At 40.9% G+C, this 16,104-nt stretch overlaps 2 protein-coding genes and 1 non-coding gene across 6 annotated transcripts in view; 2 read left to right on the top strand and 1 right to left on the bottom strand.

Annotated features, from left to right (window-relative positions):
- The window catches only part of LOC118333300 (ubiquitin-conjugating enzyme E2 A), a 3,755-nt gene extending 3,065 nt beyond the window's left edge, over positions 1-690 (bottom strand). Inside the window, exon 1 of the mRNA XM_035668879.1 lies at positions 490-690. Coding sequence (XP_035524772.1) covers positions 490-533 — 44 coding nt within the window. The 5' untranslated portion in view covers positions 534-690. The remainder of the gene's footprint in view (positions 1-489) is intronic.
- A 681-nt stretch (positions 691-1,371) lies between these two features.
- On the top strand, positions 1,372-1,448 carry trnae-uuc. The gene has a single exon. It is a non-coding gene; the product is annotated as a tRNA-Glu (tRNA).
- A 153-nt stretch (positions 1,449-1,601) lies between these two features.
- The window catches only part of elf1 (E74-like ETS transcription factor 1), a 38,781-nt gene continuing 24,278 nt past the window's right edge, over positions 1,602-16,104 (top strand). Inside the window, exon 1 of one of the 4 annotated variants that reach the window (XM_035669045.1) lies at positions 1,602-2,482. The gene's annotated coding sequence lies outside the window, so the exon portion shown is untranslated. Of the gene's footprint in view, positions 2,483-12,430; positions 12,734-16,104 lie in introns of those variants that run through there. The other 3 variants (XM_035669046.1, XM_035669044.1, XM_035669047.1) reach the window with 3 other exon arrangements.

Genomic DNA, 16,104 nt, shown 5'->3' with positions numbered 1-16,104 from the left:
AGGCCCAGGGACAGGAGCTCCCTTTATCAGTCAACAAGCGGTTCATCTGCTCACTGACTTTAACTGTATCCCCAATAACCTGTTACACCACACCACACCAACCCTACACGAACAGAGACACTGACACTTTCGGGAAAGGCTCAAGGATGAGTGATTGTGTGACACTGGACAATAAAACGCAGTAGTAGTACACCTGCATCTACTGAGGTGAGCTGTAAGTTACACAACATCAACGTTACTACTCCCGGCTGCCTTCCTACGAGTAACGCTAACAAATATCGTTACCTGTCCATACCTCATTATAACACTACCCAGCGGCAGCAAAGCTCACCAAACACAAAACCCCGACTGTAACCGGCCAGTGTTTATATGTGAATGTGTATTATTTGTGTTGTAGTTTAAAATGCCGTTTGGGCTAACGCTAACAGGCTAGCCGGAGGTTGCTAACGTTAGCAGCAGCTACTTCTCTGTTGTTTTCTTTTCGCTTACCGTTTAAAATCTCTCATTAAACGTCGTCTTGCTGGAGTTGACATCCTGTTTACACGGAAACCTAAATCCTTGGCATAAACGTGAACAGTTCAAGTGTACGGAGATGTATTTTTTTCCTTTTTATCGGTGTGTTAGTTTAACTCTTAGCTGGCTAGCCAACGATTGCTAGTTTGTGAAATATTTGGGTGCCTCTGCTCGTCTCAGGGCGATACCACTTCGACTGGAAAGAGGAGATTGATACCGACTGGCTCTAAATTAGTGAGCTGTATAGCCTCATAAACACAAATTAACACTATCACGTAACAAAGCGCTGGCGAGTATACTAGGTGGTTTGTGTGAATTAGTTTCAGCTCGTTGTACATATAGCTAGAGTATTTTTTATAAAGCGGAGAGGACCCCCGTCTCTACACTTGTAACATTCCAGCGAAAATTACGTCATATGTTTAGCACCCATATTTAGTGTGTTCGGAACACGATAAAGATTCGTATGTTTTTAAGGTTTTATTCTTCCCTTCTTCCACTTATTCGTTATTTTTTAAATCAATGTATCGACTAATTCAATCCGTGTTCAATTAATTGCTTTAGGTATAATCAGCGGCTGTTGCTAATACAAGGTATTTGTGGCTGACATCTTGTGTGTAATTCACAGTAACATTGAAAGGCCACTAGATGGTACTTGGCTCACAAGTGTTGTCAGTCATGAGCCACAACAACCCACAACACGAGTCATAACACAGCTGCCTTAGATTGAACTTGTAACTACGGCTTTTATTGGTTATACGTTATAGAAACAGGTGTAAAAACATTATCAGTGACCAGAAACACAAGCTGATATGACTTCACCCAGTAGAAAATCCGGGTCTTCGGCCGAAGTGATGCCAGTCCCATATGGTCTAGCGGTTAGGATTCCTGGTTTTCACCCAGGCGGCCCGGGTTCGGTTCGACTCCCGGTATGGGAACTGCTCTTTTCTTTTTTTTTTCTATAGACAACAACACATAAAGGCTAATGTGTCTATGACCCCGAAAACATACTCATATTTCATGTCACTGGAAGCACACGATTATCGACAAATGGCGAGTGGCTTAGCTGGAGGTTATTTGATACAGCTTTCACAACATAAGCTCATCATTTCCAGTGAACCTATTGCAGACCCCGCCCGTGGAGGAGTTCACGTTATCCTCGATTGCTCTCATCTCACAAGGGCTTGGACATTCCCGGAAGATGCGCTTTTCCACTTACATCTCCCTTATCGTTGTCTAACGCAGTAAAGAAGAGCCAACTGGACTCAAACCAAACTCTTAGCTCGTACAACCGACTGTTTATTTTATGTTTTATTTTTACGTCCGCAACTTAATTGGACTAAATCGTATTGAGCTGTTGTCAACATTGCTTGTAAAGCCACACCTGTGACCGCCTTCGGCTTACTAAACATTACCCGAAAGCTAACTTGCAAATCCATATCTATTCCCCGGTGGTGGATGACACTACCCACCTAAATCATACTAATATCGATTAAGAATAAAACATTCCTTTATCATCATCTACTTTTTAAGCTATAGGTTATGGCGCGGACACTTCAGAACTTTTTTCATAAAGTCTTTTAGTCCACCATCGTCCCTCGTTGCTCATTGCTGAACTGTAAAAAAAAAAAAAAACACCTCCTCCGGTTTTTGCTTACTACAACCAAGCTGCAGCCAAACTTTGGTGTCGGGCCAATCATTTCCCAGGAAAATGTGACTGCTAGGAATTCCCCACGCATCAGCCCCTCTCGGAGAAAACTGCAACCTTGTGTCAGGAAACACACGAAAGCAGCAGCGGGAGGGTGAACCGACCGGTGACTGTGCGATGATGTAGCTACAGTACCGTGTGTCTCCAGCTCTCACCAGGGATAATAATGTTTTTCTAACGTCGCCGTGTTTCATGAGGACAGCCACTAACTGCCTGTATAAAGCCAGGGGAATATATGCACTGCTGATGACAGCCTGAACCAGGGTAAGTCCACTGAGGAGCTTTTTTAAAAAGCATGTTTTATAGCTATTGCTTGCTTTTCTTGTAACTAACAATATGTAACACTGTGTGTAGCTATAATGTGAGTTTCCCTGTGGAGTTATGTCTATATTCTCCCTCTTATTGGTGCTTTTAATGTGAAATAATCAGGATTTGTAGCAGATGATGGCTATAGTAGAGGCCTTTTATTGCTCTATGCCCACACTCAGAAAGTTACAACTAAGAAAGCATGACTGAACTCATATGATGTTGGGAATAGCCCGCTGGGGCTCATGCAGCTCTGCTTTGCCTACTGGATCTCTGTGACTCCCCTTTGTGTCAGTCAGCCGGCATGTGACTGCACTGATTGTGTGTGTGTGTTTAAAGATGTTCTGCTTCAGAGACAGTGCTACAGCTAAAATTGACATTTTTATCAGATAACAGTCACAGTCATAGGAGGATTGTCAGGGTAGTTTTTAGTGTTACTACATTGATTAGAGCTCTAATACTGAAAGTTAAAATGAACAGAGAGCACTCATTGTGTCCTCCATAGTCAGAATTAACTCTTGTGATCCCAGGTGTGGCCCTTCCAAGGAAACAGGGAAAATGCCAACCTACTGTATTCACAACTGACCTCTCACCTCATTGGTATTACAGCGTATTACATGAGTCAGTCCACGCTTTTTTGTTTTGGACTGTTGGATACACAGAATCAGCATTTTAAATATGTCAACTTGGTCATTTGTAACTATTTCCTGATATTGTACCAACCTCGCTGCAGCCCTATTTGACCCTAAAATAAAACAATGAAAAAGTGATGAAAACTACGGCAGCCATTGAAGCATTACCAAACGTCTGTGTCTCCAGAGCGTGGAGAGTGGATCAACCCTATTCTGTGGCAAGTCTAAATGTTTGCCAGATGTTTACATTTTTGGCCTAAGATGCTTGTGTCATGGGGCAGACAAAACACGATCTCATTGGTCGGCTGCCGTTGCTCCATTCAGAGGAGGCGGTTGTGACGCAGAGGGGAGAGTTACGAGCGATTAGCTTGTCAGTCCCACTAGAGCCAGGACCAGCTGGGCCCACCAACCCTTCACCCACCCTGTGTCCCCCCTCCTCCCCTCCCCTCCCCTCCCCTATGGTGGGAACGCTGGCAGAGGCTTGTGGATAATTGGAAACTTCAATCCACTGAAAGCAATTATCTAGAACAAGACTTTCCAAATATACTCCAGTGTGGAGTTGTGTTGTTTGTTTCAAGCATGTGCCCTTGTTTTTAGAAACATCCTGCCATGCTTCTGCCCACACATTCAGCCTCTCTTTTGCCTCTTTACCTCTCTGCTTTGAAGGCTCTAATGCTGCACAGGCTTTGAGTGATACGGTCGTGTGTGTGTGTGTGTGTTTGTGCACTGCAGATATTGTGGTTGTGGCTGAAGCAGTTCCCGGTAGCTTTCTTATCCTGTGACAGTGATGTCACCGTCAGCAGTCTGAGCACTAAGGAGGAGTGCGATGATGACCAAGGTCAACAATAGAGAGCTGTCCTGTGCTGCACTCCCTTTAGGGATGAGGAGCTCCACAGACATCAGACACTTCTTCTTCTTGCCCAAGATGTGCCCGCCCGCCTTAATGGGCTGCTGGATATTGATTTGGCTACACAAAAAGAAGATCTGAGCTTTTATCCTATTTAGAAAGCAGCACTCCAGTTTCACAAAAGCTTTCAGAGTAGCCTTGGAAGAGATGGGAATCCAGACGCTTTTTTTTTTTTTCTTTTGCAATTTGGCATGTGTGGTCATCTGTAAAAACAGGTTTACCTCCCTGTAACAGAGAGGTCTGAGTGCCCATTCATGTACCTACAAATAAAGTTTACTTGGTCACTAACTCCTGCAAGTTTAAACAGTGTGATAGCTGAGCAACACTCTTGAGGACACAGCGTTTACATAATGACACTCTTAGGTGTAAATTAATTGGGTGCCTTAGAAATAACCACAAGATGGCAATGTTCATATGCTTTGACTAAACAAACAATCATATGAGATGGCTGAAACCTTAAATGACTTGCAGAAATGCAGGAACTGACTTGTGAAAAGAGAAATAAAACTGTTGAACTTCCCTTTTTTTACATGTAGAAAAAATACCCCCACGTTGGCCTGTTTTCTGTACAGGGCTTGCAGGGGAACTGCTGTTTGCAAAGTTCCTTAATTGTACGCTGCTGTTTCACCACCGCCACGCTCGTGACACCTGAATATCACCTTGTCGGACATGTTTGATTGCTAGGCAGCGGCAGCAGTTAGCAGTTGCTGCCACTGGACATGACGTCAGAGAGAAATTAGAGCCGAGGGAAATTCCACCTGTAACCTCATTCTGCTCTCATGCTGCCTGTCTCACGAGCATGTGACTTGGACGAGTCATCATGCCTTAGTTTCTCCATGAATCTGTGCATTGTCGTGATGCAATAGAGGATTACAGCCAAGCTATTTTTAGCATGTAAAAGGAGGACAAGTGGACTTTGTGTTTGAAGTTTGTAGTTGTGAATAAATGTGGTAGTAAAGTTTAGTTTATTTTAAATCAGTCAGATTTGAGCCTTCAAAAACAGTAAACGGATAATGAAGAATAGCTGTTCTGATGCCTCGTTATAATATGGTATTCAATATTGAAGATGTTTTTTATTCAGTAATCATAAATTAATAAATTAAGGTGATAATCAAGTGATAATATTAAAACCAACATTTGAAAAGAAGCATTACAGTTTTACCTTAATGAATAGTTTGACATTTTGGGAAATACGCTTTCTTGCTGAGAGTTTGATAAGATTTTTTTTCACCTTAGGACAGAAGCCAAGTTAGCTGTTTGTCCTGTTTCCAGCCTTCATGCTATGCTAAGCTAACCGGCTGCTGGCTGTAACTTAAAGGATCAGTGTGTAGTGTATCGTTATTGGCATCTAATGGTGCACATCGTAACTCCCTCTCAACACCCAAAATGCAAACACCCCTATCTAGAGCCAGTGTTTGCTTTGTCCCTTCTTGCATAGCGGACTCCATGGACAACGATCGGCAGCGCCTGTGGATACAACAAACGTCTCATTCTAAGATAACAAAAACACAATTATTCTTATTTTCAGGTGATTATACACTTATGAAAACATACCTATTAATAATATAATATTCCATTTCTGCCAATAGATCCTCCTAAGTGTTACACACCGGACCCTTTAATATGTATATATATATATATGTATATATACATATAGACAGAGAAGAGTGGTAAAAATAATTTATTTCTTGGTTAAAAGGGGAATGATTGTATTTCCCAAAATGTCAAACTATTACATTTAAATGAAAAATTAAAAGACACCACATTAGTTTAGATTTAGCATGCAAAAGCTGCATGTATCACACAACTTTAGCCTTAATATTATGACTTTGTCTGCAGGGAGAACCATGGTAGGATGAATCCGAGTATATAGTGTCCACTCTGGCAGTATGTTGACCTCATGAGATTAGTTAACCACATTACTCCACGTAAGCACACTGTGTAATAAGATGTATCTGTAGCTGATGATATTAAGCAGTGATGGCTGCGTTTGTAATGTCTTAGCTCACTGTAGTTCGACCACACAAGATAAGTTGTTCACCACAAAAATAAAAACCGGCTTTCCCCAACTTTTGGCGCGTTATGACATTTCACGATACTTTATTTTTCATGTCTCTCAGAGCTAATGAAGTAGTAGTGAGCAGCTCACAGAGGCCTTCCATGAGTCAGCTCAGCTCAGTGGTGTCTGAGCTTTGCCCGAAGAAGCCAAACGATCTCTCCTCATTCAACTTTCAACAAGTGTGACTAATATAAACGATGACAGAGTTGACAGAATTTCCAGTGAGCTGTGGCAGCTCACCACATTTGCTGAGGGGCAGTTGTCATTCTTCAGCATCAGTAAATTTTGTTTGTTTTTTCTTTTGGGTTAATTTCAGAGTGACAGGCAGCCCACAGGCCTGCTGAATTATTTAACTGCCTGCAGCCAATGGGTATTATAATCTAGGCCCTGAGTGACAGAGCAATATGCTCTTAGGGCCTCGTGGCATTTTATTAATAATGAGCTTGAGATAAACTAGAGCTCTCGGGTTAGAAACGGCTGGCACACGCTGGAGCAGGCTCGCTCTCAGCGCTGAATTTGCTGGTGTGACACAGACGGACTTTTCAAAACCTCAGTGATTATTTATAAAAAGATGTCAGTATGGGAAACAACAGTTAGGTGGTAAGTGAAGTGATGTAGCAATGAACGCTTTGTGCTTGCAGGTGGCAGGTACAGCCCGTAGAGGTGTGATGTGGATGATCTGGACTGTCGGACTGCTCTCTGTATTTGATAACTAGTGATCTGCAGTTTGTATGTGTGCATGTGGATTCGGCAGCAGTAGCTCTAATGCTACTAGAACAGCTAGTGCACCCTTATCTGTTCAACAGCTACTCTATGTTGCATTATAAAGCAGAAGATTTGTGCAACCAGTTTGGTTTATTGGCCAACCAACACAGAAGATAAGTTGAATACTATGAGAACTTCCACTGGCCTCGAGACCAGGTTTAGTGCGGTGAGCAATTTAAAAAGGCCCCAATATGTTTAGATTTTATTGATAAAGTTGCTATAATCAATGTTTTTATGCTAACAATGGATCAAATGACCATGTGTTTGTGAAATGAATAGCGCGTAGTGACAACCCACACTCATCTTTCAGCTCATAGATATATAGATTTACTGTTTTGGTCCAGATTCAGCCAAGAGCCAGATATTTCCCTCAGGAGGTGGTGAAGAGCAAAACAAAGCTAAAATGAGAGTGAATGTTGGACTTAAATTCATCAAATGGCCAGAAACACAACTCCAAATGAAGGATAATGATGGGCCTTCAAAATCTTTCTATTGCTTAGAAGAAATAGAAAGAGTTAGATTCTTCCGTCTTTAATTTTCGAGTAATTGTGTAATCATTTGGCAAAAGCTACAAAATCAGGCCATAAAAATTAGCAAATTGTCAACATAAACACAGTAGCAAAAATCACCAACGCTCAAACAGCACTGATTTTACAAGAGCGGTGGACATTTTTACTGAGAAGTTTCTTATCTGCAGGGAGGAAGTTCCCATTCTCAAGGAATACAGTCCCAAGCTGCATTACTGTGGTAAACATGCAGAGCAGTATGCTATGTATGAGAGAGAGGAGAATGAGTCGCTCAGCTTCAGTATTATTATATATACTGTATATAGTCAATTCTTCCATTGAGTGCTCAATCAGTACCCCAAGGAGACCGGGTCTGGGACCCCTAGTCAATAGTATCTCTCCAAGAAGCCATTTGCAAGTGTGCACACGGTTCATGTTACATATTAGTCTGAGTACCGTCGGGTAAACTGAATACCACATTGAATATTATCTACTAAAGGCTTATGGTCTGTGCATCAGAGTCTGCTCAGAGGTGTTAATGAATCACTCGTACATTTGTTCAAGCTGTGGCACACTGAATGCGTTGTCCTTATAGCTGTACACCTACACGGCTCTTTGTTAGGTCTGTATGTCTATAGTAATACTTAGTCAGCACGGTGAATCATCTCTCCGGCCCATCTCAGGACAGTCACTGTCCAAGAATGATGAGGTTTTCGTAGCCCTATGAGCTGTCAGCTTATTGAACAAACTAGATTGTTGCAACAACAGAGTCTGACCTCCACCAGCTGGTACGCTTTTACACCAAAATAACTCTGATATTTACATCACCTTGGTCGCCTTAAGTCTGTTACTACAATCCAGACCTGACAGATGTTTTTTGGGGTGTTTTCTCCTACAATAATTATTTGTCCATCTCAGTGGAGTTAATTATAATGCCTTGCTCCCCTCTTGTTTACCTCATTCTGAGTCTCTTGTGTGGTGCCCTTGTGTCCTGTTAGCTGGCCTTTGACAGCCTCATCTGAAAGCTTGCCTGTTCTGTATTTCAGCAGCCATAAGATGACCTCCAGAGCTACACAAATAATTCTGTGTGTCCTCCAAAAGCTCCCATATCTCATCCTGTCAAGGATTGTTTCAAAATGTTTGTTAGGCTTTATGAGTCTACAGTCCCCCGGCGTAACTGTTTACTGAGCGATCTGAATTTTCAAGAGTGCAAGTTTGTCTGGTACAAATTTGTTGGGCATGCTTAGATAATGTGTGTCATATAAATCAAGTTCAAGTGGGAGCGAAACATGCACTAGTCTTATTTGAGAGCTCCATTTATTGAACTTTGACCCGAAGAATAAGCATTCAGGCTTAGATAACATTTATTGTCATATAGATGTAATAACCTGAATGACTAACTGAAAGTTTCTTGTGTATGGATTATTATGGCAGCATTATATTATGACAGCATTAGCATGTGAATCCAGCAGTTCAAAATGACATTTGGACAAACAAGCAAGAAGATTAACATCGTGCAATTAGTGATCTAATGTCTCTCTCTTTTGGTTGAAAGGGAATTCACTGACAGGCCTTAACCGCACCAGCTTCTTGGTGCAAAGCATTGCTGCGCTCTGGCCTTTAATGGGGACTTACCACAGATACTGGGGGCTGTGTCTGTTGTGGTTTGCCTCTGTTATTCAGAACTGGCACAAAAGAGTAACCAGTGACCCCTTTCCATTCTTATGCCACAAAGGAAAGGTGTGCCTTTTCAGTTAGTCTACAAGGTCATGTGAGTTCGCACTGATCACACATCAAGGCATACTTTTAATACACCACCATTGTAGGACTAAAGCAATAACACGGTGCTCTGTGTGTGACAGGCTTTTTGTGTTTTCACACTGTGGGCATGTCATGAAGCACCAGCAATTTGAACATCTTCACTTTTATTGCTTTTCCCAAGAGCGTGGATGTGATTTGTTGTGCAAATCTAGGCGAGTTTGCGTTCAGTATTACAGAAGATAATTGGGAGGAATTGTAAATTCTCAGAAGAGAATAATTGGAAACAGGTTGTTTTTTTTAAATACACAATAACACATTATTCACATGCCACTCATGAAGCTTTACAGTTTAGTCTGGATTTGAGGCCATGAATGTGCCTCTGCAAACACTGTAAACCAAAGACTCAAGAGTGTGTCTGCTGTAACATTTTATCATGCTTTGCTATGATTTTTTACATTCTAAGGTGTTTTTGCCCAAACATTAACTCAAAGATGTGTCTTATACGACATCTATTGCATGTCTGTTCGTCCTCTCTTGCCCTACCTGAGGGTTATTTGTGTTTCCTTACCAGACTCAAGTGTTTGCAGAATGAGAGTGTCTGTTTTACAGATTGTGAAGTCATTTGAAGTAAATCTGTGAAAAATGTTGACTCATATGTATAAAACTGACTTTTTGTTCTCTTGCCAATATGCGTTTGATCTGTTTCAGACCTTAAACAATACAAACATATTGCAATCAACTTTGTCCACAATTAATTAATCTGACGTTTTCATTCAATTAGACTTTAGTTTATGAAGTGTCAGAAATAATGACAAATGATCATGACAAGTTTTTAAAGCTTGAACTATAAGCTGAAAAAACTAATCCTCATATTTGTTTAGCAAATTATTGGTAAATTACTAAAACTACTAGCCAGATATCAATACTATAATCGATTGATTTTTTGTTTCTGTAGATTCTGGCTATTTCACTGAATATCATTAATGTCATCATGTATGTACTAAAGGCTTTGATTACTACTAAAGTATTTTGCTTTACTATACAAAATGATACAATATATAAAATCTGAATGTAGTAAAAAAAAGAACTTGAAATAAAAGATACGTCAAACAACTTATAAAATGCTCAAAGTATTTAAATATTCAAAGACATATTTCTAAAAATATTCTATGGCAGGTAAAAAATTAGTTAAAGCAGTTGTTTTAGCTATACACTGGTATGGCAATATATGGAAAAATTAATATAAAACCGGTATACTGCCCAGCATGTTGAAATAAAATTATAATTCTTTTAAGAAAACCTAGGGGTATTTTTGATTCACAGTCACAATGTTGACGTTTTACATTTATGATGCTTGACATTCAGCTGACACTCTAGGGTGCGAATTAGGGTTTAAATTTAGGGTTTAAAAAGGTAAAAATTACAGTTTATGTACAGCTTCTCTGGACATTTAGTCCATTTAAGTCCCTCTAACCAAAAACTAAAAGGACAATTCTACATCTGGCTCAGAAAGTAGAGGAATAAATGAGTAAATAAGAGTCATGAAGTGTTTTTGATTCCAGCCATGCACTCTCAAAAGTTTGTTTGCTCCTTTCTGTTAGGGAAATAACTTTTTGCAACTTATTCAGTGCAGTTTCGTTGCGGTTTTAGGATAAACTAAAGACCAAATAAAAGAAGTACCCTGTTGACAGTGGCAGCGCACAAATTACAACTGATTGAATACATCCCTAATATCAACAGTAATGTGCTAAATGTATGCAGCTCTCCTTCAGGCCTCAGATACTGTGTGGTGTTTGTACAGAGATTCAAATGATCTGCAGGACTTACACAAGGGGAGGAACATAGGAATTACATTTGCTTGTGCACATTCATGTGTGTGTTTGTTTACATAGTTGTCCTGGATTTTTAGCAGCGCTGCAGTGCTTTTGCCTTAAGAGTTTATAACACAAGAAGCGAATAGATTCCATGGCTCGGGGGGTTGTGGACAGTATTTCCAGAGGGGTTGATAAATGGAGCTTATTTGGTGCAACTCTCCCTCACAGCGAGGCTATCAATTTGATCTGGAGCAAACAGCTGCTTTCTAGTCTGAGCTGAACTGTACTGAACGGAGGCCAGGAAGAATTAATGTGATGATGAGAGCACTCTGGATGGAGACTGAGAGGGTGATTTGGGGGTCCGTGACAAACAGACTCGGCTGCAGTTGCAATTGAGTTTAATGGGTTCATTTTTAAAATATCAATCACCAAGTCCTGTGTTAGTTATGTTTATATTTTTCCCACCCGACACTCCCAGTTTAAGCCTGGTTTCTATTTAAATATTTGACTTTTGTTATATATATACCGCTATGGGGCTTTTCAGAGGAAAACATAGATAATTGTACACAGACAAGAGTGTGAAGACACAGAGTGCTTAACCCTTACCACAGACCACCGCTTCCTGTTTGCTTGAGTGTCATTTCTGATAAAGATTCTTATCAAGTCTTTGCTATATGTGCGCACACTGAACTTAACAAGATATGCGTCACTAAAAATGACCCGCGTCGCCTGCTGCAGCTGCTATGTGACAATATAACACCTTAAATGAGTTGAGTTTGAGACTCAAATACCTAGCTGCTTGAGTTAAACTGATTGTGAAGATGATTCACACCAGTAGCTTTCCTGTGATCATGATCACTGAATCTTCAAGAGGATGAGGAGGAGGGGGAAGGAAGAGAGGAGTGTTTGGCCTCTGTGGTGAAGAACTTGCTCATACCTAAACGCAATCGACTTTACGGTTTCATTTCTTTGTACCTCACACTGGTAGAAATTGTTTTATGGGGCTTTCTACTGCAGGGAGAACAACTCCCCCACAAGTCAGCAGCTTAACTGTCTCACTGACACAGCTAATAGACTCATAATTCATTGTAAATGTTTTAATGGGACACAGAGATGTGAACTTTACTTCAGAGCTTCCATACAAATTTTAATCACCACGCTGGCCCATATTGTGTGGTCAAAGTCTAAAGTAAGTGCATACCTGTCCAACTGTTTACCTACACCTCCAGCACTCCTCCGCCTCTGCAGGAGAAACCTGTCTGTCGTCTTTCTGTTTGAGGTGTGGCCCTCTGGTTGGACTTCTCTGCTCTCCCCTCCCCCGCTGCAGCCCCGTCCAATCCCTGCCACGCGAAGAACTCACCTGAAAGGATTTGCATTTAGGGCCGATACTCGCCGCTGATTGGCCAGGTGAAAGCACTCTGCCTCAGGGCTCCCCTACCAATGGCGACAGTGCTGCGTGACTCATAGGGAGAGGACAAGTTGCTCCACTACACTTCTCCTTTTTTCTGCTTCAAACAGCAGCCATTGCATTGTCTTTTTTTCCCCTCCGCCTCTCCAGTTTTGTTTTTTCGCTGTGAGAAAGAGGTGTGTGGCTGGCCAATGGTCCACACCTTCAGACAGCTTTGTCCCCCTCTGAGTGCACCTTGGATTATTCCCCGTTTCCACTTTTGTTGTCTATTTTTCTCTTGATTTTCATTGGTTATTGAGATCGACACTTGTTCGGTTGCTATTATGGAGCTTGTCACCCGAATCCTGTATCTTTGAGGTTAGTGATGAATAGTTCTCCTCCTTCTTTTCACACTTTTCCTATTTTGATGGTTCTTGTCAGTAGAAACAAATGGCTTAAAATGGGTTTAATTTAATGTAACCGTATTGTGTATGTTTGTGAGTTGGGTTTGTGAGCGGACAGGCAGCTGGGTAGTTAGGTCGCCATAATGTGCACCTTCAACTTCATTGCAGCGTTCTTGTCGACCGCTTGACATGTTAAGGTTTTCTAGAGGGAGCTTTAACAAGTCACGCAAGTTTAGTTGATTCATCAGGTATTATGTTGTTTTCACCATCTAACATCCTCCAAACCTTTTTCTATGTCGAATTTCATTCAGGGAAACAGCAAAACCGTATTCACGGTACAATGATTATGGGAGTTTTACATGTTAAGCTTTTATGTTAGATTGCACATATCAAACCGATTCCCTCAGACTTGGTTGACACCTTCTATGGCTTGACAACGCATGAGATCAAGCAACGGGTTTGAGTTTTAGTGTATTTCATTTTTAGAACTAATATGAGTGATGTTTTGCTGATATGTTTGATCTTTTATGAATTGTTGCCTTATATGGTGTGCTGGAGCAAGGGCGGGAACAGTGTTTTGCAAGCCTGTGGACCAAGCCCACATGTATTTTTCATGGTGTAGTAATCAGTAATTACACATGGTGTTGATTTTGATCCATGATTGCTTCAAATTTAATTTCAGTTGTTATTTGAAATGTTAAAAGTAGACACACACACAAAAAAAAGCACTGGCTGTGGTTTTCATGTTGTTGCTCCCCACAGTCTTGTGCATGGAGTCAGTCATGCAGGGCTTCATGCATCAAAATATCCAGTTCATCAGCACAGAATGTGGCTCATCTTGTACTGTAGAGGCATAAAAGGTCTCCATTTCAATTCAAAGGGAAGTTTGAACCCACAGTTTTTTGCTTCCTCTTTTATGACCATATTAGTTGACCTTCCCTAAAGTGTTTTTTCCACCAGCCAGTTAAATTATTCTGCTTAATGTTCTTGAGAATCTGTTTCTAAAAGTTGCTCAGTGCAGCAGAGATAAAAGCACACTTCCTGTTTTACCAGAAATCTACTCTGCACTTTGTGTACCACACAAGAAATCGTGCACATGCTATATCACTGAATAAACACAGGTGCAGTTCAGAGCAGCATCCAGATTTCACCTTTACTTGAAACTGTCTTCAAAATGCTGTTGCAGTACACTACACAGAACACTGTAGTTCTGTCAAGAAAAGCCCTGAACTTGTGCAGACTTAACATTTTCATCCAATTTTGGTCAGAGTTTTTATGTAGTTATATGCAAAATACCCAAGCTTGTGATTGTTTCATCGGTTTGGCATTCAGAATTGATTTTGCTGATGTAATGTCTGACGTAACATGCAGTTGGGGCCAAAGACAGGCAGCTGAGAACAGATCACTGCAGAGATACCAAATAAACATCTCAAGAGGCTCAGCTATTATTAGCTTTGGATCAATTGGCCTTGCGCAGAAGAGCAAAAGTTTCTATATTTGTATTTAACCCTGGCTATAACATCATCACATGACCCAGCGAGTGAATAGCTCTGTTGTGTTGAGCAGGCACGAGTTTGCATTTGAACTTTTTCATAGTCTGTGCCCACCCTGATTTGGATTGTAAATGAGGCCCTTGTGGCCCAGAGGATGAACTCATGCTGTAGGTTCTGTTTGCTGACGTGTTGTTTGTCTCATTCAGGGGAGAGGCAGAGGCAGATAAAGAAAGGGAGGGGGGCTGGACAGTAGTGTCAGGTTGGCTCTTCTTTCAATGCAAAAGTCAACAGGTCTTCACCGGTAATTAGATCATTAGACTTGGGCAAGGTGACGGAGGAGTTGTGAGAGAAGAGCATGACGAGAAGAGTAGTAAGAGCTTTGGGTGGGTGGAGTTTATTTCTATAATCCCAGCATGCCGAGATATGTAAAAATGAAGTATTTATTCAGTTTCATGTTACAGGTACATGCTTCAGATAGAATAAACACATAGCCAACTTTGTATGGTGAGGTACAAACTATTTTTATATTTCCTTGAAGAGAATTAGCACAGTTTCATGTAACTTGGTAACAACTGTTCTTTATCACAAACAAGATCAAAAGTACATCTTAGATAGAACTTTTAAATTGAAATGTTTTAAGTTATCACATTGGCTAAGACAAGAATAATTTCTTTCTCTCTGAGGAGATTTATGATAGTTTGCTTTCTGTCAGGTCACTTCTGCCACTACTGATTAACTGTCACATTTATGGAGAGAGATGTGGGAAGCCAGTGGACTCATAGTGAAACAACATGTCTTGTTCACTCCACACTCATTATCTTTTAATAAACCTGGATGGAAATTGTTATTATGAGAAAGAGCTCCTGTCTGGTTATGATGGTTTTCTTCACCGTTTCATATTGCTCAATGATGGATTTGCATCATGTTTCCATGTCAGTTTCTCCATTTCTTCTTTGCCATTCTAATTTCCATAGCACTCTCTTTTTTCATGGAGGCTTAAAAGTTGAAGAAGTAGGTTTGTGACGGGAAGTTTGAGCTCCTGTGACCAGCTGGGAAAAACTGGGTGGGGAAAGTTAATGTGTAACACTCTCCTCTGCCCTAAAGGCTACTGTGAAGGTGCCACTGAGCAAGGCACATACTGTATCTCCAGACATGTGCTCAGCATATCAAAGCCACTTGTGTATGTATGTTAGACCCTCCCTTGATGAAAAGTTAAATCTATTGAGCAACTGTCTCCCTATGTTGCAATTGTCTCATACTCGGAGCATGCTGGGACTGGCAGCCCGTTGTTCTGAAGTACATGTCGAACCAGAGCTCATCTGAACACAGAGCCCAGACTCTTTCTCTGTCCAGACAGATTTAATTTGAGCCCTGAAAGATGTATCTTGATTTGTATCAGAGAAGCAGTGCTGATGCTGTTTTCCTTCATGTGTCTTTTCTCTTCAGTCTTATTTCCAGATAACTGAAAAGGAAGTGATGTAATGCTGGACTTTTAAGTGATAATAAACCCTTTCAAAACATTCAACGGTTATCTTAGGTCTTTAAGAGTTTTTATTTTTATTTTTGCTGTAGTTTATCATGTACCGGAAAGTGACAAGACATGACATGCACTCTATGCCACGTAACTACAAAGTTTCACACATCACATCTTTGATCTCATTTGCAAGTTGTCACATTAACGCCGTCTTTAATCCACCAGAAACTGTGAAAGACCTGAACTCTCACCCACCCTCTACTTGTTACCCACTTTGGGGCCACAGAACTCATATCACCAACCTGGAATGAATGGCTAAAAGACAAGAGGGTCATGTTCTCATACGCAGAGAGAAAGAAAGAGAGAGAGTGTGTGTGT

The sequence above is a fragment of the Morone saxatilis genome, unplaced genomic scaffold, assembly GCF_004916995.1.
Source record: "Morone saxatilis isolate NCDOM2014 unplaced genomic scaffold, NCSU_SB_2.0 Contig22, whole genome shotgun sequence".
NCBI lineage: Eukaryota > Metazoa > Chordata > Actinopteri > Moronidae > Morone > Morone saxatilis.
The sequence above is the reverse complement of the archived record's forward strand: the minus strand, read 5'-3'. Positions and strand labels throughout refer to the sequence as shown.